General features: G+C 49.1%; 2 protein-coding genes across 3 annotated transcripts in view; both read left to right on the top strand.

Annotated features, from left to right (window-relative positions):
• CAPN5 (calpain 5) overlaps positions 1–24,600 on the top strand; it is a 60,271-nt gene that overhangs the window by 32,094 nt on the left and 3,577 nt on the right. The window contains exons 3-11 of one of the 2 annotated variants that reach the window (XM_030466548.1): positions 4,813–4,944; positions 15,766–15,974; positions 16,320–16,512; positions 18,153–18,346; positions 19,687–19,764; positions 20,577–20,772; positions 21,912–22,034; positions 22,552–22,748; positions 23,796–23,917. In XM_030466548.1, coding sequence (XP_030322408.1) covers positions 4,813–4,944; positions 15,766–15,974; positions 16,320–16,512; positions 18,153–18,346; positions 19,687–19,764; positions 20,577–20,772; positions 21,912–22,034; positions 22,552–22,748; positions 23,796–23,917 — 1,444 coding nt within the window. The remainder of the gene's footprint in view (positions 1–4,812; positions 4,945–15,765; positions 15,975–16,319; positions 16,513–18,152; positions 18,347–19,686; positions 19,765–20,576; positions 20,773–21,911; positions 22,035–22,551; positions 22,749–23,795; positions 23,918–24,600) is intronic. The other variant, XM_030466558.1, reaches the window with a different exon arrangement.
• OMP (olfactory marker protein) lies at positions 9,231–10,134 on the top strand. The gene has a single exon (XM_008495196.2). It carries the CDS (start codon positions 9,297–9,299, stop codon positions 9,774–9,776), a length of 480 nt encoding a protein of 159 aa, XP_008493418.2. The 5' UTR covers positions 9,231–9,296; the 3' UTR covers positions 9,777–10,134.

Raw genomic sequence — 24,600 nt, 5'->3', positions numbered from 1 at the left:
GGAGATTAGAAAGAATTTCTTTCTGGAGAGGGTGATCAGGCATTGGAATGGGCTGCCCAGGGAAGGGGTGGATTCTCCGTGTCTGGAGATATTTCCAAAGAGACTGGATGTGGCACTGAGTGCCATGGGCTGGGAACTGCAGCAGTAGTGGATCAAGGGTTGGACTTGATGATCTCTGAGGTCCCTTCCAACCCAGCCAGTTCTATGATTCTATGATTCACTCTGGTCCAAGAAGTCCTTGGGGGATATACAGCCCCATGGTCCCACCTCACTACAGACAGAGCACACCATGCAGACTGATGGCCACACATCTAGATCAGGACCAAAATGTGTGAGATTTAGCTCAGCAGCTTCAGGGAGGACTGAAGAACCCACGTTGTTTAATATTGGGAAGCTAAAGGATTTGGGAAACCTTCTCCAGAGGTTTTAGTGGGGACCCTAACCCACAGATGAGGCTTGTGTCAGCTTAGCAGTGTTGGAGCATCTGACATGGGGAGAGGCTGAGAGAGCTGAGACTTTTCAGCTTGGAGAAGGCTCAGGGGGATTTTAACAAAAACCTGATGGCAGGGATTGAAGAAGACAGAACCAGACATCTTAGTGGTGGAGAGGGCAATAGAGAGTGAGCACAAACTGAAAAATGGGAAATTCCATTTAAACATGGGAAAAAAGCTTTTTTACTTTGAGGGTGGACCAAACATTTGCACAGGCTGCCTAGAGAGGTTGTGGGATCTCCATCCCTAGAGGTGTTTAAAACCTGAGTGGACATGGTCCTGGACAACCTGCTGGAGATGGTGGGATGGACTGGGTGATCTCCAGAAGTTCTTTGTAACTGCATTATTTTGGTGAATCTCTGCTTAGGATCACAGGGAATCCACTGGGATCAAGACCAGTCCTGTGCCTTGGGGGTATTCCCTCTGCAAGGAATCATGAGAACCCCTCTCTGCCCCTCGGTGTGGTCTCCTGGGAGGATGTGGTGACCATTTTGGGACTTGTGTGCAGTGTTCACCTGATGTCTCCTTCCAGCCAAGCCTGTATATCATGCTGGGCCAATCTTGCCAAGCATCACTCCTTCTCCAAAGATTTTCCAGGCAGCTGGCATGCAAGAACCTGGGCCAAGGGAGAGGTTGTCACCCCCTGTCCCAGCAGAGGGGTTGTGACATTTGGCAACCTTTGTGATCCTGAGAAACTTCCAGTTCAGCTGCAAGCTGAACCATGAGGTTTTGCACATTAGGAGGGAGGGAGGTTAAAAAAGCCTATGGGCTGAGAAGTTGTAGAGCAGGGATGTGCTTTCATCCATAACCACACTGGACCACTTAAAACAGACATCCCAGTGTGGGCCTGGATGGGAAACACCTGAAGAGCTGCCTGAGTGAATCCTCCAGGAACAATCCACCCTTAGAGACCCATCTGCATTTGTGGGAAGAGATCCTGTGTCATACAAGAAGTGTGTTGGCAGAAGGAGCTGGTGTTGGCATGAGTGATTCCAGAACCTTCCTTGCTCCCATAGGTCTGAGAAATTAGGGTCTGATGAGTTGCACCCCTGCCAGGGAAGGCTCTTTTGATGAGTACACAGGGCTTCCCTCTGAAAAATGATCAACCAAGGGGGGATTAATTTGCAAATTCTTTCCTGATGATGGCTTTGAACTGGAAGAGGGTAGGTAGAGGTTAGACATGAGGAAAAATTCACTATGAGGGTGGTGAAACCAGGTTGCCCAGGGAAGTTGTGGCTGCCCCATCCCTGGAAGTGTCTAAGTCCAGGCTGGATGGGGCTTGGAGCAACCTGGGCTGGTGGGAGGGGTCCCTGTCATTGGCAGGGGGTTGGAACTGGATGATCTTGAAGGTTCCTTCCAGCCTAAACCAGTCTGTGAGTCTGAAATCAGCTCTGCTCTCAGGAAAGGTCCCATAGCATCTGACACCTTCTACCTTACTTTCTTGTCCACGTAATGTGCAGGTTCCCCCAGGGGTAGAAGATGGATTTGAGGTGGTTCTGCTCCCCAGAGCAGCATCATTAAGAGCTGATCTTGCAGACATCCCTGTCACTGACAGAAGTGATGGGTGATGGATGCAGCACCCCTGCAGGTGGTGTAAAACAGGAGGTAGATCTCAGTGTTCCTCTCCCATCCCTCTCATCTCTGAGCCACAATGAGGAGCTCAGATGCCTCTTGGCTTTGGTGGATGGCAGCTTGCTTCCCTCTAGTGCTTATCCCAACCTCCTGCAACACCAGCAGCTGGGAGGGAATTAGTTTGCTCCCTTGGGCTTGATCCCTGCCCAGCCCGTGTCTGGATGGAGTTGAGGTTGTTTTTCAGGTGTATGGTGCTGGCTGGGATAGCTGAGAGTAGCAGGAGATGCTTATGGAGCAGCAATTCCTCTTCCTCTCTGTGATGGGCAGAGGCAATGGAAGTCCTTACGTGCAAAGTTTGGGGGAATGTATTACTCTGGGTGCAGCCAGCCTGGAAGACTTAAGGGGGGGGGGGTGAGAGAAGGCACAAAATCTGCTTTTCTTTACCTTCCTTTAAATGAAACATAATGAGATGCTTAAATTAAACACCATTGGATGGGGCTTGAAGCAGCCTGGTCCAGTTCTGGAGCCCACAACATAGAAAGGACATGGAGCTGTTGGAGTGAGTCCAGAGGAGGCCACAAAGATGCTCAGAGGGTTGGAGCAGCTCTGGAGCGAGGGGGAGAGATTCGGGGTTGTTCAGCCTGGAGAAGAGAAGACCCCAAGGACACCTTAGAGCATCTTCCAGTGCCTGAAGGGGCTCCAGGAAACCTGGGGAGAGATTTTATTATAGGGCCTGGAGTGGTAGGAATAGGGAGAAAGGTTTCAAACTGGCAGAGGGGAGATTTAGAGGAGATATGATGAAGAAATTCTTTGCTATGAGGGTGCTGAGCCTCTGTCCCAGGTTGCCCAGAGAAGCTGTGGCTGCCCCATCCCTGGCAGTGTCTCAGCCCAGGTTGGATGGGGCTTGGAGCAACCTGGGCTGTGGGAGGGGTCCCTGCACATGGCAGGGAGGTTGGAACTGGATGATCTACAAGGTCCCTTCCAAACCAAACTGTTCTGTGACTATGACAATAGTAAAGTGGAAAAAGATTCTTTCAGCTTTTTGTCTGTCCCACATGCTTCCAACCTCCATCTGGACATGGCCTCCTGAAATGGATTTACTGGAAGAAAAGATTAAAAACTAAAAGTTGCTCAAGACTCTCATTTAAGTGCTTTCTTGGGAAGGGGCTAAGGGGGAGCAGGAAAAAGGGACAGCAGCCTGGCAGGAGCCTGGCAGAGGAAAGGTGATGTGTTGGGAGGGATCAGCTCACCTCCTAGCTGTCTCCCACCCAAGTTTCTCTGTTCTTGGTGCCCATGCAGAATCCATCATGCTGCTTTCAGTGTCAGAGTGAGTTTAATCCTCCTGGCCCAGCTGCAAAACTCTTGGCTCACCAGTTTTTTATCCATCTGCTGTGTGAAGGTCTGGAAGGAGAGACCTGCTGGGTGAGGACACTTCTCTTTTTGTGTCCACAGCCCTCAACCTCTGTTGAGCTTTCCTGGGTGAACTTTCTGATTTAGGCATTGCCATTCCTCATCAGAATTCCTGACTCTGACCTGCTCCTGAAGGGCTGTGTTTTGGGGTTTTTTTTGAAGGATCCACAAGCTCCTGTTTGGTAGGTGTGGGCTTTGGGTGATGCACTTCCTCATGCTGTAGGGAGACCTCAAGGGCTTAGGAGATACCAAAGGGTGGACTTGGAAGAGGGGATGGGTGACTTGGGATATAATGGTGTGAAAATTAGAGCAAAACTGTGCTAGTGCTGAAACAGGACAGGGAGTAGGTCTGGTAGTGATGTTGTCCATGTCCTGGTGAGAGCAGAAAGCAGGACAGGGTCCTCCGGCCACCAATGTGATGAGCAGTACCAGCAGAAAGCTGCAGGTGGGATTTAAATGGAGCCTGAGGAGGAAAGCAAGAGTTTTTCCTTTGCCAGGAAGCCTTGCTCCTTGCTTACTGTCAGGGTTTAACACTGTCCTGGCAATTAAACCAAATAACAGATGCTATTAATGTCTCTCTCCTCCCTGATAAAGAAAAGAGAGAGAATAAGGGAGAGAGACTGATGGGTTGGAAACTGAACTACACAGCTTGAATGAAACAGGAATGATAAATAGGAAAAATGACTAAATCTATACAAATAGACAGGAAAATTGATCCCACGTTCCTTCCCCCTTCCCCCCAATAACTCTCACGTCACCACCAAGGCTGCAGGGCAGCCCTGGGAAAATCCAGGCTGGAATCCTGGAGTCAGCAGCAGTTGGGAGCTGGAGGCAGGAACACACAGATTCAGGCTGGGATGGATCAGGACCACAGGCAGAGGAATGGATGGAATCCTCCCAGGATGCCCAAGCAGACAGGGAGAGGGGAAGAAGGGGAAGCAGGAAGGGATTTGACCCTTCTGATCCCTCCAGTTTATCCTGAGGATGAGGTGGATGGGATGGAATCCTCTGTTTGGTCAATTCTGGCATCTATCTTGTCCATTCCTCCCCAAAGCAGGGCTGCAGGTGGGACCTCTTGACTCCTTCTGGAGGGCAAAATGTTCCTCAGAGCTGAGCAGTGTCCCTGGTTCTGCACCCCAGGCTCTGGCTGTAACTATAAACATCAAGTGTTATCAGTCCCAGCAGCAGCCACTGCCTGAGAAACTTGCTGTTCATTTCAGCAGTGCAGCTGCTTACAAGAGACTCAGCTGAAAGCAGAAGTACAAGACAGAAAATCACCTTTACCCTGGCCCAAACCAGGACACTTACCAAATGTGTGTGTTTTTCTCCTGCCCCCCAGGAAATCTGTGATGATCCACATCTCTTTGTGGATGGGATCAGCTCTCATGACTTACACCAGGGCCAGGTTGGAAACTGCTGGTTCGTGGCTGCCTGCTCCTCCTTGGCATCCCGGGAATCTCTGTGGCAGAAGGTAAGTGGTTCCCTGAGACAGGGAAAAGCATCTTCTTCAACACTTTGGCCTCACGTTGTATTTGTCCAACCCAAAAACGAGTTCTTTAGGGATGCCTCAGGTCCTGAAAGACTTGGTGTGCAAAAACCTCCCTGCCAGGACTGTCTTTCAAGGGGAATTCACTCATCATAGCTACAGTCACACTCAAGCCAAGATTTTGGCCACTTTTTCCTTAACCAGGATGCCCAGGGCAGTGCTGGAGTCACCATTCCTTGAGGTGTTTAAAGATGAGGTGCTGAGGGACAAAGTTTAGTGATGGCCTTGGCAGTGCTGGGTTAATGGTTGGAGCTGATGATCTTAAAGGTCTTTTCCAAATGATTCTATGATTCTATAAGCAAATCAAGCCCCAGCCTACCCTCCAGATCACAAATCTGACCCTCCCCACTCCAAAATAACCTGAAAACCACAAACAAAATTCATAATGCTCAGTACCTGCAGTGTTTGGCCCCATTTCTGTGGTTCCCATGGTGTTACTTCTTTTTGGCTGCTCTTTTGGCAATGAGATACCTTATTTTGGGGCAGGTAGGAATTGTTGAGGGTATTAATGTCTCTCCCAAGCTGCCCAAAAAATCCACAGAGGTATAGGAAGAGAGGAGATGCTGAGTGCCACATCCTTGGCCATTCTGTGCCCATCTCCACTCAGTCTTCAGCTACAAAAGGAGTCAGTCCTGTGAAAACCAAGATGGGTGAGTTCTTCAAAGGGCAAGAGAACAAGCTGCAAGCACCTTTTCTGAGATTTTACTGCAAAAGGCAGCCACCAAAGGCATCACCTGCTTCACCCCCCAGCCTCCTACTGCAGTGGACCCAAAAGGAGTCCCTCCACCCTTCACTTTTCCTTGGGCTCTGTTTGCTGTGGTCCTTTTCTGATGGTGAACACTAAGCTCAGGGATTTGTGTTTGCTGCATCTCCCTTTTCTCTTAAAATCAAGGTTTTCCTTTGTATGGGAGCAGAGCAGTTGTTGCTGGTTTCTGGGTAAGCTGTAAGGTTTCCTCCCATGGTGTCTGTGGTGCCAGGAGGGGTTCCAGGTCTTGTTTAGCCTGAGCCTTCTGTGTCCCAAGGGCAAGGGGGCTGAGTTGTCTTCCCTCCTCACCATTCACTTCCAACCCTGCCCTGGGAAATGCCAGCCCAACAGAACCAGGTCCCTTTGGACACCTCATTATTTCAGTTTGCCAATTGCATTGCTTTTCCTCCCTTGACAATTTGGCTGGGGGTGTTTGGGACTTTGCTTTTTCCATGCCTTTAACTCTCAGAGAGTCTTCTTTTACCTGGCTCCCTTTCAGAAAGGTGGGATTTATTTTTTTTTTTCCTGGCAAAGGCAAAAGCTGACTGCAGCTCCCCAAAGGTTGTGCTCCCACTGATGTTACATTTGCTGTGTGGTCAGCCAGGTTTCTGGAGACCTGTGAATTGGATGGGACCTTTGTTTACACCTTGTAAGGTGCTTATCTTAGGATCAGTCCTAGCATTCCAAGTTGGGAGGGACCTCAAGGATCATCTGATCAACCTCTCTTGGCAAATCTAGGATACATACAAGATGGGCCAGTTAGCTATCCAGATGAATCCTTAAGATGTCCAATGTTGGGTAATCCACCACTTCCCTGGTGCTTTGAGGGCTTATGATGAGTTGCAAATGATAACCTTGACTGTAAAGTTATGGGGGATGTCGAGTGTAGGGATAAACCTCTTAGTCCAAAGAGACAGCACCTCTGCTGGATGTGCAGGGATTAGAGCATGAACAGAAATGAAGGCCTTGAAATCATAGAGTCAGAGTGTTTTGGGCTGGAAGGAACCTTAAAGATCATCCAGTTCCAACTCCCCTGCCACAGGCAGGGACACCTCCCACTAGATCAGGTCACTCCAACATGGCCTTGAACACTTCCAGGGATGGGGCAGCCACAGTTTCTCTGGCCATCCTGTGCCAGAGTCTCACCACCCTCACTGCAAAGACTTTCTTCCTAAAATCTAATCTAAATCTCCCCTCTTCCAGTTTAAAACCATTCATCCTCATCCCATCACTCCATGCCCCTTTTTAAAGTCCCTCCCCAGCTTTCCTGCAGCCCCTTCAGGTACTGGAAGGTGCTCTAAGGTCTCCCTGGAGTCTTCTTTTCTCTCTCTCAGCCTCTTAGCAAAGCTGCTCCAGCTCTTTGATCATCATTGTGGCCTCCTCTGGACTCATTTCAACAGCTCCATCTCCTTCTTGTGTTGAGACTCCAAGCACAGGACCCAACACTTCAGAGAAGGGTCTCACAAGAGTGGAATAGAGGGAATCACCTCCCTTGACCTTTTTGATTTATCTCAAGATACATTGGGCTTTCTGGGGAGGTTTAAATAATTTCCAGCAGTGCTTTTCCCTAACAGATTGTCTGGATCTCTGCTCCCCCAGATTACATTGCTGTTGCTTAACAAGGGACAGGGGCCAGACTCTGGAGCCAAGTGATGCAGACAACTGCATCTCCATCACCTGCCCTGGTCTTCTTCCTTCTCAGTTGCTTCCAGAGTGCAGGGCAGTCTTGGATGGGATGCCATGACCAGATGTCTCTGAGGGCACTGAGCTCCCAAAGTCTATTTTGGTCTGGAAGCTGGGGTTCTTTATTGGTCTGAGGCCCTGAAGGATGATTTTCTGCTTCAACAGGGCAGGGGAGGAACATCAGGTGGTGCCTGAGGAATGGACCCCCACCACAATTTGCTCATCATCATGTGCAAAGTCATTTCTCCTTCTCTTACCACCATACAAAGGGATAAAAGAACCAAGGCAGTCAAAGCAAAGTCTATTGCTACATGTAGCTCAGCTCAACAAGGTCTCCAGGGTTACCTGAAGGCATTTTTAACTTTTAAGACCCAAGGGCTGGATCAACAGTTGTTTTAAAGCTCATAAACAAGTGGGACAAGAGCTCAGAGAACATCAGGCTTCCCTCAGGCTCACTTCAGTCTCTCCCTGGCTGCCCAGGGCAATGGTGGAGTCCCCATCCTTGGGGGTGTATAAAAGACATGGAGATGTGGTGCTGAAGGGACATGGTGTAGTGGTGGCCTTGGCAGTGCTGGGTTAACTGTTGGGCTTGATAATCAGAAAGGTTTTTTTCCAACATGATTCTATAATTCAGCATGAGCACGATCAGACACTGAAAGAGGAGCCTGGAGGGGCTGTGGCATCGCCCTCCATGTTGATACTCAAAGATGGACTGGAAAAAGCCCCAAGCCAACCTGATTAATCCTTGTAGGAAGTTTTGCTTTTGGACCCAACCCCTCCAGAATACCTTTCCAAGCTGGATTAACTGTTGGGCTTGATAATCATAAAGGTTTTTTTCCAACGTCATTCTATAATTCAGCATGAGCACGATCAGACACTGAAAGAGGAGCCTGGAGGGGCTGTGGCATCTCCATCCATGCTGACACTCAAAGATGGACTGGAAAAAGCCCCAAGCCAACCTGATTAATCCTTGTAGGAAGTCCTGCTTTTGGACCCAACCCCTCCAGAATACCTTTCCAAGCTGGGTTAACTGTTGGACTTGATAATCATAAAGGTTTTTTTCCAACGTCATTCTATAATTCAGCATGAGCACGATCAGACACTGAAAGAGGAGCCTGGAGGGGCTGTGGCATCGCCCTCCATGTTGATACTCAAAGATAGACTGGAAAAAGCCCCAAGGCAACCTGATTAATCCTTGTAGGAAGTCCTGCTTTGAGACACAGGTTGGACCCAACCCCTCCAGAATACCTTTCCAAGCTGGATTAACTGTTGGACTTGATAATCATAAAGTTTTTTTTCCAACGTGATTCTATAATTCAGCATGAGCACGATCAGACACTTGAAAGAGGAGCTTGGAGGGGCTGTGGCATCTCCCTCCATGTTGATAGTCAAAGATGGACCGGAAAAAGGCCCAGGCAACCTGATTAATCCTTGTAGGAAGTCCTGCTTTTGGACCCAACCCCTCCAGAATACCCTTTCCAAGCATTAACTCAGAGAAAGGCAGTGCCAGGTGACATCCCTGCCTGCACGCCTTCCTTGCAGATAAAACCAGCCACGGTTGTCAGGGAGGTTGCCAGGGAGGCTGACATCAGACATCCCTTCCCTATAGATTATCGTGCTCAGCAGCACCATCAGCTCCAAATCCACAAATCAGGCAGAGGGCACCCAGAGGAAGCCCTGGAGCTTGTTTTGCGTCATTGGCCTGGGTTGCTTAGCACTGCTGGGACTGTGGAGAGGGGCTCTAGGGGCTTGGTGGCTTTTTTTTTTCTTTTTTTTTTTATTCCTTTTTGTTTTCCTCCTGCATCTCCTCTTGGAGAGAGCTAAACCTTGCTGAGGAGCAGCTGTGGGAATGGCAGCTGAGGCAGGGATGCTGGAGCTGCCCTTCATCTGGGATGAGCAGCTCACCCGCTGCATGCGGCTGAGATTCCAGAGCCTCCAGCAGAAAAACACCAAACCCCAGGATGGGGAGAAGCTGCTGCAGCCCAACGAGCACGTTTACCGAGTGGATTTCATCCAACAGCACAACCTCAGCTTCCTCCGCTGGAATATCCAACTGGAGAGAGCTGGGAAGGTGATGGTGACTGGGACCTCCCAGCACTGGACTCCTGATCTCACCCATCTGATGAATCGGCAGCTGCTGGACCCAGTGGGTATCTTCTGGAAGAAGCCAGGAGCCAAGGAGGTGGAATGCAACGAGGCAGATGCCCAGGAATTTGGGGAGAGGATAGCAGAATTAGCCCAGATCCGTAAGGTGATGTATTTCCTCTTCACTTTCACCGACGGCCTTGAACCAGCTCAGCTGAAGGGTTCCATCATTTTTAAAGCCTGAGCCCTTCTTGCTCAGCCCTCCTTGCTCCAGCTGTGCTTTTGTCTTTGTTTTTCTTTCTCTCGGTTCAGTTCTTGGTTGTTTTCACGTGGTTCTTCACTGAGGGGCTGTGAAAAAGTGGATGGAGGACAGCTCAGTGCTCCTGTAGCCCTCACCCAGCAAAATATTCTCCAGAGATGCTGCCCTCTGCCTGGATGATGGGGAGGAGGGAGGATGTGAACTGAGCTTGCTGCTGTGTGTGCCTAGAGTTCCAAACTGCATCTTTGTGCCCTCAGCAGGGAATCACCAGGTCTGACTGACACAGGGTCTCACTGGCTTGGAAGTATGAGGCTGCCCTGACCCCTCCAACGGTGGCACCCGGATACCAGAAAAAAAATAGGAAAAAAAAAAAAAAAAAGGAAAAAAAAGAAATTGCCATTCTAGAAACAGCAAGAGGCAATCTGGAGAAAGCTTTGGATTCCAGTTTCTATCCAAGCTGTTAAAAAGGAAGGTCTTGTTTGGCAGGGAGTGCTTCTCCTAGCAAGGATGCTGAGTGCTTGCAGCTGCAATGACTCCCACTGTGACTGGGGCTGCTTGGTGTCTCTGAAGACCAATCCCATGGAGGATCCCCTTGCTGTGAGGCTGGAGTACACCTGAACATGCTGTATTCTGCAGATCACAAACCTTGCCAGGCAAACCAATGCAGGGAGGCTGGACCATCCTTTTGCTGACAGCCATCACCATTTCTTGCTGGGAGGCAGCGTGGGGAGGTGTTCCTCAAGATGGTGCCCACCTTGTGCTGCCTGGAAATTGTGGATCCTGAGATGGGTTGGAGCAGGGAGGGGATGTGCAGAGCCAGGGAAGTGAGCCAGCAGTGAGTACCCTGCAGCAAACCCCATTTGTGCATCCTTGTGGCCTTAAAGCACCCATGAATATCTTTATTCTGAAGCACCTCTAGAGAGCCTGAGGCTGCAGAGCACTTTGGAAACCATGGAGCAGGAACCTGCTGCTGCTGTCCCCAAAAAGCAGGATCCCCTGCCCTCCCAAAATGTTGAGGCAGGGTGGTCATAGGAGCAGAGAAGAGAGATTTTACAAGTTCAGGAGCAGGTGGGTGTTTTGTGCTGGTTTGTCCCATCACTGTGACTAAACTGCTAACTTTGGAAGTTCCCTTTTCCTCTACCAAAAAGCTGATGGTACTTTGGTGAAGTTTCTTGAGATAGAAATGTCTTTTGAAAGAGTCAGGCTTTATTACACTTAGTCCTTTGCTGAGATGGCACCAAAATGTGGCTGAGCACTCCTCAAGGTGTGGATTGGGATTTCCCAGAGATGTTTAAGGAGAAGGCAATGATGGGAAAGCCAGAACAAAGTACTTTGTACCCATCCTTTGCTCACTGCTGTGGATTGTCCACAAAGCAGTCCAACCTCTTCTTCAGAGTCTCCAGAGATGCAGACTACATGCCTCTCAGCCCAATAATAGTGATAAAATGATTTGCACAAACTTTGCCAGACAGAGAGAGGAGAAGGAAAGCAGGAAGGTCAGCTGTGGGCTGGTGGGATGGTGGGAACTTGGAGTCCTGCCCATAACCAAAGTTCAGCAAATACTGCATCATACAGCCATGCCACTGGGCAGTGCCACAGAAGCTGATGTCTTTGTTTAGACCCCAAGAAATTCCTCACTGGAAGAAGAGAGATAAAAGTGGATTGATCCCTGTTTGGCCATAGCATGAACCCACGGTGGGCCAGACCCAGTTCTAGGCTTCCAGGCAGATTTTCCTATAGGAGACCCTTCTTCATTCATCCCAGGGCAGAGCTCCTGACTACAAGCCACATTTGGCCCAATAACAGGAGCTCCTGCCAACATCCAAAAGGGTTTTTACATGCCAGGTCTCACCATATTCCATTGCTACATTGCTGGTTGCTGGGGTAGAGTTCCTGCTGCAGATACCTTGCTGGGAATTGATGTACCACAGTCAATAAACACCTTGTCAACAAGGTTCCTCTTCAGGACTCAGGCTGTGTGTGTCTTCTTCGTGCTCTTTTCGGAAGCTGCCCCAATCCTGCATGCAATAAAGCAGCACCCACCAGGTTTCAAGTCACCATTGGTATTTTTGAGCACCTCTTTGTCTCCTCTAAAAAAGTAAAATGAACATTTCTCTCCTTTGCCCTTGGTGTAAAAGGCTTAATGGAGCATCTAGGTGTTTGTTTAGGGGTATAAGCTGGGCAGAAGAAGGGAAGACATCTGTCCTTGGGTGGATCCTCCTCTCCATCAGTGCTGGGGGTGGGATGTGAGGGGTGTGTGTGATTTTTCTCTGCTGCAGGGCAAATGAGCCAGAATCTTTATACCAAGAACTGAAACTTTCCTTACCCTTAAGATCCCACAAAGGCTTTCAGAGCCACCACTTTGTCCCATCTCCCAGGGGGATTTCATCCCTGTTTAGACCACAATTCAGCAGATTGGCACAGCTGGGTCCCTCCCTATCCTTCCTGAGCTGGAAGATTCTCAGCAGAAGAGCCTCTGCTTGGAGGAACCAGCATCTACCAACTCTTCCTTCTAACCAGAATGTTTCTTCAGGGTTACAGGGGTTTTGTCTTAATTAGCCACTCCTAAAGAAAAATGAGAAAAAGTTCTAAACCAACTTAGGGAAATGAACCTGGTGTTTCTGGGCTCAAAAATGATCTGTTTCTGAGCACTTACATTTTAAATCTGTCCCACAAAAAGGTGTTGGAGCTCCAGATTTTGAGACTAAAATGCAGCATAGTTGGATGAATGAGGAGCTCTGGTCTCTACTCCACCAGTGTCACACAACCAAGTCCAGTCCAGTGGGATCCTAGGATGAGTGATCCCTGGCTTGCTCTCCAGTATCCACTGAGGAAGGATGGAGATCATAGAATCATTTTGGCTGGAAAAAGACCTTTAAAACTACCAAGTCCAACCATTAACCTGGAGGGGTTTCCTAGGCGTGGGTGGGAGCTATGGACTTCAGTTGCATGATGATTTCCTGGAGGGAATTGGGCTCCATCTCCTGCTGGGATTCGAAGATGTGTCCCAGGTTAATCCTTTAGGTAATGGGCAGTGTCAAGTCAGAGGTGGGGGTTGTGTTGTGTGTCTTCAAGTCTGGTATCCTGATAGGCACCAACCACATCCTGAGCTGCCACATCTCCCCTACAGCCAGGGGGAGACCTTGGCCATGGGGAGTATGCAGAGGAGGAATCCTTGGTCTGGGTGGGAGGAACCTTCTCTATGAGAAGGAACCTGATATTTGAGCTCACACTTTGCTTTTTGGTGGGTTGAAGACAGATTGGGTTTTGGAGAGCAGGCTCTACTTGGGTGAATGTTGAAACATGGACCTTTCCTTACTCCTGGATCCTGCTCTGCATGAAGGTTGAGTGCTTTTGCTGGCTTCAGGAACAGAGGGTGGTTTTCACCTCCATGAAGGACCAGAGAGAAGGATGGTGGCAGGACCAATAAGTATCTCCTGCCACCAGTGACATCCATGGTGAGTCTCAGAACCAGCCAGCTGGAAGCTGTCATTCCCAGCTCTGCCTGACAGGCTGCTCCTAATCAATGCCATTATCATTTCTCAGCCCACATTAATAGTGAGTTGATCAGCACAATGCTCCTCTGTGACAATTCATTAGGATGAGCTCCAGTCAGGAGGAAATCGATGGGGACTAATGGAGAGCTGTCTGACTTTCCCTGGCACTGTCCCAGAGGAAGTCCAGGGCATCATTGTTAGCACTCCTGGAGAACACAAAACCCTCCAAAAGAGGCTTTTTTTTTTTCTTTTTTGCCATGGCACTGTCTGCTCTGCTTCTATTGATCCAGACAACTCAAGAGCACCAGGGAGTTCACAAAGCTGATGGCATCATTAATAATTCAGTGCACTAAAAGCCTGGAGTTGGACCTTTGCTGGTAGCTAAGAAGTCAGGAGAATCTCCAGAGAAAGGAGACTCTGGAAGGTTGTGTCTAGTTCTGGAGACCACAACATAGAAAGGTCATAGAGATGTTGGAGTGAGTCCAGAGGAGGCCATGAAGATGCTCAGAGGGCTGGAGCAGCTCTGGAGCCAGGCTAAGAGACTTGGGGTTGTTCAGCTTTGAGAAGAAAAAACTCTAGGGAGACCTTGGAGCACTTTCCAGTGCCTGAAGAGGCTCCAGGAAAGCTGGGGAGAGATTTTGTTATAGGGCCTGGAGTGGTAGGAATAGGGAGAAAGGTTTCAAACTGGCAGAGGGGAGATTTAGATGAGATATGATCAAGAAATTCTTTGCTGTGAGGGTCGTGAGACCCTGACCCAGATTTCCCAGAGAAGCTGTGGCTGCCCCATCCCTGGCAGTGTCTCAGCCCAGGTTGGATGGGGCTTGGAGCAACCTGGGCTGTGGGACGTGTCCCTGCCCATGGCAGGGTTGGAACTGGATGAGCTTTAAGATTCCATTCAACCCAAACCATTCTTTGATTATATAAATCTTGATGGCAGCCACAAAGAAAGCAGAAGGCTCCAGCAGCTGGACAAGAGACAAAGCACAATGCATGGGGTCTCACCATCGCCTGAGAATTCCTGGAGAGCCCCTTCCCACATAGCATACTGGTGTTTTGTCCTGTCCCACCTCAACATCCATTGCTGTCTCCACAGGACAGTGATTATTTACTGAATTGGAACATAATTTTCTTCATGGGCCTGTTGGGATTTTTTCTCACTGAGGTCATGATGATTTGGGAGCAGGTGAGTAAGGAAGCAGAGGTGTGGACACTCACATTACTGCAGCTGAATCAGTCCTTGTCAATGATCAACCAAACTTAGTAGACATCACCCACCTTTGCCATGACCATGTTGCCTTCACCCTCAACAAATGCTAAGCTGTGATGGAAAAAAATCCTTGCTGTGTGCCTCTGTGTCCCAGTTCTAATTAAAAAGCTGATCCCCCTATCTGTAGTGTCTGTGCATGGCCCACTGGGTGGATTTTGGGTTGATTTTGGGTGGATTTTTCATCCCAAGAAAAGCAGGTGGTACCCACAGCCATGAAGGGCTCATTGGCACTTATCCTTTGCTTGTGCCCAGTTCAGATGGGAATGACCCCAAACCTGCACTCCATCAGCCCTTTAGCTGCTCTAGGGTTTCTTCCACTCCACATTCTTGTTTTCCCTCCTTTAATCAAGTCACCTCTCCATGCTTGCTTGGATGAATGTGGTAGCTGTGGAGGTGGGTATCTCACTTTTCCCACTTTTATAGAATCATAGGATCATTTAGGTTGGAAAGAACCTTCAAAGTATGCAGAAGATCTGGCCCCTGTTCATTCCCATCAGGTAGACGAATACAACACTTGGTCTTGGACCGGTCAAGTCACACCAGAACCAAGTAGGAGGATCCAAGAAGGTTCCTTCTCTTAGTGGTACCTTATTGACACTAGAATGAAGAAAAATGTGGTTGTAAAAATAACCATCCCGAGTCAGATTGAGGACTGCTCTGCTCCAATAACCTATCTACAGCAGTAGATGGCAGCAAATGTCCAGAGCAGAATTATAAGAACCACAGTATGGTTTGGGTTGAAAGGGAGCTTAAAGATCATCTAATTCCAACCCCTCTGCCATGGTCAGGGACCCCTCCCACAGCCCAGGTTGCTCAGTGTCCCATCCAACCTGGCCTGAGGCACTGCCAGAGATTGTGCAGCCACAGCTTCCTTGGGCCAGGGTCTCACGACCCTCACATTGAAGAATTTCTTCTTAATATCCAGTCTAAATCTCCCCTCTTCCAGTTTAAAGCCATTACAGCGGTCAAAGGTCTTTAACTCCATTTCCAAGGCATGATGGAGTCTAAGCTATTGCAGTCCATGACAATTGAGTCTTCATTGGAGAACTAGCTCCAAAATCTGTCCCCAGCAGGCTCTAAGCAAATCCATCCCCATCATATTCCTCTTTGATACTGTCTGTGTCAGTTCCAGGAGGAGAGTCAAACCCAGAAAAAAAAAAAAAAAAAAAAAAAAAAAATAACTTAAGTGCATGTACCTCCTCTCTCACAGGTTATCCCAGACTGGAAGGAGCAGGAGTGGAATTCTGAGAAACCTGAGAACTATGCTGGGATCTTCCACTTCCAGTTCTGGCGTTTTGGGCAGTGGTTGGATGTGGTGATAGATGACCGCCTGCCCACACTGCACAACCAGCTCATCTACTGCCACTCCAACTCCAAGAATGAGTTCTGGTGTGCCTTGGTGGAGAAAGCTTATGCCAAGTAGGTACCCAGGCAGTTACGTGGGACATGGACACTCAGCTTTTCTTCCCTGTTCATTCATGGGTTGGTTTGCATCAGTGGAAATGACAGCTTTACTGGGGTGGGAGTAGGATCTAGCTCAAACAGACTGAAACTGTAAGAAAAAAAATCCTTCTCGAGTCTTAGTTTGCCCTTAAAGTGGAATGTCCTCCAGATCCACACTTGTTTAAGTAACATCTGTCCTCAGGGTTTCAAATTTCCTTTACTTTGTCCCATGCCTTTTCTCCAGGCTCTGCCAAGAACCATCCCAGACCTCTTAAAATGTCAAGCCAGCATTGTTGTGCCATCCCTGTCATCCTCTTTCAGGTTGTCAGGCTGTTACGAGGCCCTGGATGGAGGTAACACTGCTGATGCCCTGGTGGACTTTACTGGCGGGGTCTCCGAACCTATTGACCTGACTGAAGGGGACTACATTGCTGATGAAGCCAAGAGAAACCTCCTCTTTGAGCGTGTGTTGAAGGTGCACAACCGAGGAGGCCTCATCAGCTGCTCCATCAAAGTAAGTATTGTCCCCTGTATGGATGTGGTGACACATTTTTAGTATGCAGTCACCTCATGCTTATGGAGACTTCTAAATTAGATCAGATAAATTATGGCCAAGGGGTCCTACTTCTTCCCAGGAATGGCAGAGGGAGTTGTGCCTGGATGCCAACCCTCTTTGTTCCTCATTGCTGTGTCCAAGAGCCCAGATTCATCCCACTTGAAATGTTAGGAGAGGATTCACCTCCAGAGAAGAGCTTTTTTGGTGTTTGCATGTGGACATCTACAAACACTGGGAGCCAGAGCTCCCATTATAACCAGTAGGGTGAGTTTTATTGGTTGGCAGTATGGGAGCTCAGACACCTCATGCAGCAGAAACCAGGAAGGAACCAGAATCTCAGATGGCATCTGATCCATCCCCCAAGGCAAATGTCTCTCTCTCCCAGAGCACTGGTGCTCTCCTCTTCATCTCAGAGGGACCTGCAGGGAAACCTGAGCTCTCTTTTTCTCCCAGTCCCTGCAAAGGTGGTCAGATTTCTCACAGTTGGGAACTGTCTCTCACAACATTGTTCTTCAGAAACTTATGGCACTTGGCTTGAATAAATATACCCTGCATTGGATAAAAAATTGGCTGGGTGGTCAGGCTGAAAAGTAGTTGTGAATGGAGCTAAATCTGGCTGGCAACCGAACATGAGTGCTGTCCCCCAGGGTTCAGTCCTGGGGCCTCTTCTTTTTATTATCTTTATTAATGATTTGGATGAGGGGATTGGGTGCACCCTCAGGAAACTTGTAGATGACACCAAACTAGGTGGCTGTGTTGATCTGCTGGAGGGTAAGGAAGCCTTACAGCAGGACCTGGACATATTGGACCAATGGGCCAAGGTTAATTGTATGAGATTTAACAAGACCAAGTGCCAGGTCCTGTACCTGGGTCATAACAACCCCATGGTGAGCTACAGACTTGGGGAAGTGTGGTTAGAGAGCTGTAAGTTGGAAAGGGACCTGGGGGTATTGGCTGACAATTGAGTTAATATGAGTCAGCAATGTGTTCAGGTGGCCAAGAAGGCCAATGGCATCCTGGCTTGTATTAGGAACTCTGTGGCCAGCAAGAATAAGGAGGTGATCATCCCTCTGTACTCAGCTCTGGTGAGGCCACATCTTGAGTCCTGTGTTCAGTTCTGGGCACCTCACTATAGGAGGGATATAAAATTGGGAGAGAAGGACAACAAAGCTCATGAGCACAAATCCTGTGAGGAGCAGCTGAGGGAGCTGGGGGTGTTTAATCTGGAGAAGAGGAGGTGAGAGGAGACCTTATGGCTCTCTTCAGCTACCTCAAGGGAGGTTGGAGCAAGGAGGGAAACAGCCTCTTCTCCTTAGTGAACTGTGATTCCCGGAGGGAATGGATGGAAGCTGCACCAGGGGAGGTTTAGGCTGATGCTAGGAAATATTTTTTTCACTGAGAGGGTTGTCAGGCATTGGAAAGGCCCAGGATAGTGGTGGAATCACCATCTCTGGAGGCATTTAAAAGGCAGCTGGACCTGGTCCTTAAGAACTAGGTTTAATACTTAGATTATGGTGTTGGATTGGATGAGCGTGGAGGTCTTTTCAAACCTAAAACATTCTGTGATCCTGTGATCTCCTTTGTGTCCCTTTGCCCAGGCCATGTCAGCAGCAGACATGGAGGCCCGGCTGGCCTGCGGGCTGGTGAAGGGCCACGCGTACGCGGTGACCGACGTGCGGAAAGTGCGCCTGGGCCACGGGCTGCTCTCCTTCTTCAAGGCAGAGAAGTTGGACATGATCCGGATGCGCAACCCCTGGGGTGAGCGGGAGTGGAACGGCCCTTGGAGTGACACGTGAGTTGGGTGGGGTGGTTTCCCACCTTTGGTTTTTTGGTGGGAAAAGCTGGATTGGAGCAATCCCTTAGGCAGTTTGGCTCATCCACACCTGTAGGATAACGTTGTATGGGCAAGGATGAGCATCTATCCACACCTGCAGGATAACGTTGGATGGGGAAGGATGAGCAGTCCTTGAGGCATGAGGCAGTTTGGCTCCATCCACACCTGTAGGATAATGTTGGATGAGCAATCGTTGAGGCATGAAGGCAGTTTGGCTCTATCCACACTGGTAGGATAACACTGGATGGGCAAGCAAGAGCAATCCTTGAGGATTGAGGCAGTTTGGATACATCTGCACCTGTAGGATAACGTTGGATGGGTAAGGATGAGCAGTCCTTGAGGCAGTTTGGCTCCATCCAGACCTGTAGGATAACATTGGATGGGCAAGGTTGAGCAATCCTTGAGGCAGTTTGGCTCCATCCAGACCTGTAGGATAACGTTGGGTGGGCAAGGATGAGCAATCTTTGAGGCATGAGGCAGTTTGGCTCCATCCAGACCTGTAGGATAACGTTGGGTGGGCAAGGATGAGCAATCTTTGAGGCATGAGGCAGTTTGGCTCCATGCAGACCTGTAGGATAACACTGGATGGGCAAGGATGAGCAATCTTTGAGGCATGAAGGCAGTTTGGCTCCATCCACACCTGTAGGGTAACATTGGATGGGCAGGGATGAGCAATCCTTGAGGCATGAGGCAGTTTGGCTCCATCCAGACCTGTAGTATAATGTTGGGTGGGCAGTTTTGGGATGCTGCTTGAACCCTTGTCCTAAACCTGCTGTTTCACAAGGGTAGATTAATTCCTTTTTCTGGAGTCCCTGGAGGTCAGCAGGAGGGTGGCAGAGCTTGGCAGACCTTCTCATTAAGGCTTTTGTGGTGTGGAGAAATCACCAGTGTGTTCACACTACTAAAGGATGATTATATCCCACTTTTCCACTCCCAGTCTTGTTCCAGCAAAAATAGCACCCATGAGAATCAACCTCTGCCTGTCTGTGGAGAGGATGAAGAACCAAGGGCTGGAAAACTAGGGGCTGGAAAACCTGGAGCCTTTTTATCTTCACTGATAGGGTTGTCACTGGCCAACCAAAATCTTGCCAAGCTGGATGCAGCTCCACTGATCAGGAAGGAAGTTGAAATTCCAAGCTGGAAGATGAGCCAACTGGAGCAATTTAGGGACTGATTGCATGGCTGGAGCTTTATATAGACCTTGTGCCCTTAATATAACTCAACAAGACCAAGTGGCCTCTTGAATTCTTGTGTGTCCCCTTGCACCCACAGTAATGATCCTGTACATCTTCCCACAGCTCTGAGGAGTGGCAGAAAGTGAGTAAAAGTGAAAGAGAAAAGATGGGGATGACGGTGGAAGATGATGGAGAGTTCTGGTGAGTCCTTCTGGGGGTTTTCACCATGAGCCACACCCAAAGAGTCCTCCTACCCCATGAAGTGTACAAATCATTTCTATGCAGCCAGCTATCCAGAGCAAATGGCCTTCCAAACCCTAGGATCATGAGTGAAGCCTCCTCCTTGAGGACACCAGCATGAGCTTTGGTTGGCCATAAAGCTGCTCTGGATCACACTGGATCCAAACCATTTCACCTGGGTACTGAGAACCTGTAAAGAAGGTACTTAAATGGGGCTTAGAAGAAAGACGGGAAAAAACTTTTTAGTGACAGGACAAAGGGTGATGGTTTTACACTAAAAGAGGAGAGGGTCAGACTAGAGATTGGGAAGAAGTTTTTTTGCACTGAGGTAGTGAAACATTGACACAGATTGCCCAGAGAGGTGGTAGATGCCCCATGCCTGGAAACATTCCAGATCAGGTTGGATGGGGCTGTGAGCAACCTGATCGAGTTGAAAGATGTCCATGCAGAGAGGACGGACTAGGTGACCATTAAAGGTCCCTTCCAACCCAAACTATTCTGGGATGCTGTGTACCAGCCTCCCCAGGTATGTTTCAATACAAGATGTACCCCTGGATGGAGGAAAAGCCACTACTCTGCTTCTGCTACTCCAGAACCCACAGCTCTGTCGTTTAAACTGAAGAAGTATTTACTGCATGCATGGAGAATGGTATCTCCATCTCTGTTGTTATCCATCACCATACAGTCCCTAACAAGGGGATCAAGAACATCCATGCAGGGCTGTTTTGGGGGAATGGAGCAACATAACCCAGCTCTGTCTTTTCCTGCCTTAGGATGACCTTTGAAGATTTCTGCAAATACTTCACAGACATCATCAAGTGCCGTCTCATCAACACATCCTACCTGAGCATCCACAAAACTTGGGAGGAGGCAGTGCTACATGGGGCATGGACCAGAAGTAATGACCCCTTGAAGAACCGTTCTGGAGGCTGTATCAACCACAAGGACACCTTTTTGCAGAACCCCCAAGTGAGTCATAGAGCCAAAGACCTTCTGGAGCTTTCACACATGCTTCCACAACCTTAAAATGTCCTGTAGTGACTTAGAAGGCCCAAATGGCTACCAAACCTCTACTAGATTAAATGTGCTCATGACCATTCTCTGGCTGAGAATGGTCACAACCAACATCCAGGCCAGCTCTGCTAACCTTACCCCTTTTAGGAGGGAAAGGGCATCCAAGTGCCTGGTGTAGAAAGTCTTGGCACAAGCAAGCAGCAAAGTGTGCCACGGGGTAGCAGGGTTAGCTAGGAGCTAACAAACAGGGCCAGGAGCCATTTGGAATAAATTGAGGTGTGAAGGATCAAATTCCAGTTCCTCTCCCCAAACCTAAGCAGTGTGAAATTTACCAGGACCGTTGTCATCTAGAGGGTGATTTCCTTCTAGCTGGGCCTTCAGGAAAGGCATTGCACTGAAGTTCATCTCTTGTAACAAGCTCTTCTGTCCTTTTCTGCTCTTAACTGGGATTCTCAGCAACATGAGGCAAGTTCTTGAGAATCCTTTGTCTAACAAGCAGATGAAATATGATGTAGTCCCCTGCTGGAGTTGTCATTAAGGATGTGGGAGAGTTATTTCTTCTCTCAGCTCTTTATTAGCCTTCATCTAGGGACACTAAGACACTGGAACATGTTGCCCAGAGAGGTTGTGGATGCCCCATCCATGGAAGTGTTCAAGATGAGGTTGGACAGGACTTTGAGCAACCAGGTCTAGTGGGAGTGGATGATATGGTAGGGGGGCTGGAAACTGATGATCTGTGAGGTCTCTTCCTACCAAAACCATTCTATGATCAGTTTCTCCTTCCATGCCATGGAGGACTTGTGGCAGACTGTAGGGGCTGAAACACCCTTGTATGAGACAGCATCCCAACACCTGGGATTCTGCTAAGCAATTCAAAGACTGAGTTTACCAGGCCAAATAAACCATCTCTGTCATGGCAAGGTGATACCTGTTCCCAAGAGGAGTGGATATGGGCTCTCAATGCTGGTACTAAAACCAGGTTGTCCCCACGGTGAAGTGGGTGAGGAGAAGCAGAGGTTCTGTGTGCCCACACCACCTCTGTCAAGTGATCCTGTCTTAAAATTCCTATCTCACCTTCCTCCCTTTGCTCCTAGTATGTATTTGATGTGAAGAAGGCAGAAGATGAGGTGCTGATCTCCATCCAGCAGAAGCCAAAAAGGACCAGTCGCAAGGAGGGCAAAGGAGAGAACCTGGCTATAGGCTTTGATATCCATAAGGTAGATCATGGATCCTGCATGTTGGCTTGAAGCCCCCTGTGAATTTGTTAGTGGTGGAGCAGTACATTGGTCCTGGATGACCACTTCTATTCATATAAGCACTGCTGTGGGTGCCCCTGAGGTGCCTTCAGCACAGCTTGACCATGTCTGGAGATGGTGAGAGGTTTCAGAGGTGAACAGTGGCAGCAGGGACAAGTTCTCCTTGCTAAAAACAATGGTTAGTCTGTTATCTCTGAACACTGACATCTTTTAGGCTGATCCTGATGTGTTATTTCCAGGGCCCCCAGTATCAGGCTGGGATGCAAGTGAGAACGAGTCCTGAAGCTAATAGAGTTGGAAGAACCACTTCCATGTCTGTATTCCATCCAACCCAGCTGGGACCATTCTTCTGGTTCTCTGAGCTCGAGCTCTCCCAACCCTGTAGGCTCAATCCTTGCAGTTTGGCCTCCCATGGTGAATCCCAAGAGTCAGTTCTCAGTGCTGGCCTGTTGACCATCCCTTTGTGGTCTCTTCCCAGGTGGAGCTGAACAGGAACTACAGGATGCACACCCTGCAGCAGAAGGTGGCCAGCTCCATCTACATCAACTCCCGCAGTGTCTTCCTGAGGACAGACCTGAAGGAAGGTCGCTACGTCATCATCCCCACCACTTTTGACCCTGGCCATGTAGGAGAGTTCCTTCTCAGAGTTTTCACTGATGTGCCTTCAGATTGCAGGTAAGGAGCAAGTGATGGGGTGGAGATGACTCTTTGGAGAGAGCCCTGGGCTTTAGAAACGTGGTTTTCCTGACTGGAATTGGTCCTAGCCTTGCCTGGAGCTAAATTTTGGCTTGCTTTAAGGGGTGTCCAAGAGGCAGAACATAGAATCATAGAATCATAGAATCATAGAATTGGCTGGGTTGGAAGGGACCTCAGAGATCATCAAGTCCAACCCTTGATCCACTACTGCTGCAGTTCCCAGCCCATGGCACTCAGTGCCACATCCAGTCTCTTTGGAAATATCTCCAGACATGGAGAATCCACCCCTTCCCTGGGCAGCCCATTCCAATGCCTGATCACCCTCTCCAGAAAGAAATTCTTTCCAATCTCCAACCTAAACCTCCCCTGGCACAACTTGAGACCATGGCCTCTTGTCTTGCTGAGAGTTGCCTGGGAAAAGAGACCAACCCCCCCCTGGCTCCAACCTCCTTTCAGGGTGTTGCAGAGAGTGATGAGCTCTCCCCTGAACCTCCTCTTCTCCAGCCTCAACACCCCCAGCTCCCTCAGCCTCTCCTCACAGGATCTCTGCTGGATCCCTTCACCAGCCCAGTTGCCTCCTTTGGACCTGCTCCAGGACCTCAATCTCCTTCCTGAGCTGAGGGGCCCAGAACTGGACACAGGACTCAAGCTGTGGCCTCCCCAGAGCTGAGCACAGGGGCAGAATCCCTTCCCTGGAGCTGCTGGCCACGCTGTTCCTGATCCAGGCCAGGATGCCATTGGCCTTCTTGGCCACCTGAGCACACTGCTGGCTCATGTTCAGCTTCCTGTCAATCCAAACTCCAAGGTCCCTTTCTGCCACTCTGTCCCCAGCCTGGAGCTCCCCATGGGGTTGTTGTGGCCAAAGTGCAGGACCCGGCACTTGGACGTGTTGAACCTCATCCCATTGGAATCATCCCAACTCTCCAGTCAGTCCAGGTCCCTCTGCAGAGTCCTCTTAATCTTGCTAGAGGAATTTCTCTGACCTGCCCATGACATGTCTCAAAGGCCACATGTTTTTCCCTGCAGAGAGCTGACACTGGATGAGCCACCACACACCTGCTGGACAGGGATGTGTGGTTACCCACAAGTGGTGTCCCAGATCCACGTCCTCGCTGCAGCTGGGCTCAAGAATCAGGATTCCCAAGGAGGTACTGGGCTTTCCCTGCTTGTTGTCTATAGAGTCCCAGAGGAGTTGAGAGGTGGTTGTTTCAGTATAAAAAAGGGGTTTCATGAACTGGGATGTTGCTGGGATTTTTTATGTCCTCAGATTGTTTTTTTTTTAGTGAATATGCCTGATTCAGACACCAGAAAGTCCACGGAGAATCTATCTCACTTCTTGTGGACATGATCTGGGAGGTGTTTATATTTAGGCTAAGATCCTTGGGAGATCTTTCCAAAACTTCCCCAAAGTCCCTAACAATGAGTCTATAACAATCCTGGCTTTCCTCCTGAGCATGAGAAGCTGTACAAGTCAGGAATTGTATTTCAAGGCTTTTTATTAAGGACAGAGAAGCCATGGAACAGGCTGATGTGTTGAGGGAGTCTTCATCACTGAAGGCTTTATGGATGTTTGTCTGTAGATGGTGGGACCAACTCAGCCCATTTTGCAATGGTGTGGATTGAGGGTCTCTCCCTCAGTTTTCTTTAAGTCCTGCTCCACACTTGGTCCCCAGGAACCCTTTGAGATGACCTGAACCACCACCAGCACAGTCAATGTGTGTCTCCCTCCTTGGTCCTACCTTGCTCTGATGCAGTTTTGACATCCAACACTTCTCTTGCTTGAAAGACAGCAGCAGCACTGCCTTGCCATGGGCTGCAGCCACACAGAACC

This window comes from Calypte anna, chromosome 1 (assembly GCF_003957555.1).
Source record: "Calypte anna isolate BGI_N300 chromosome 1, bCalAnn1_v1.p, whole genome shotgun sequence".
In the NCBI taxonomy this organism is placed as follows: domain Eukaryota; kingdom Metazoa; phylum Chordata; class Aves; order Apodiformes; family Trochilidae; genus Calypte; species Calypte anna.
The sequence above is the reverse complement of the archived record's forward strand: the minus strand, read 5'-3'. Positions and strand labels throughout refer to the sequence as shown.

What these genes read in the sequence shown, in the direction of transcription:
- OMP (XM_008495196.2), top strand. Translation starts at nt 9,297, where the DNA reads ATGGCAGCTGAGGCAGGGATGCTGGAGCTGCCCTTCATCTGGGATGAG.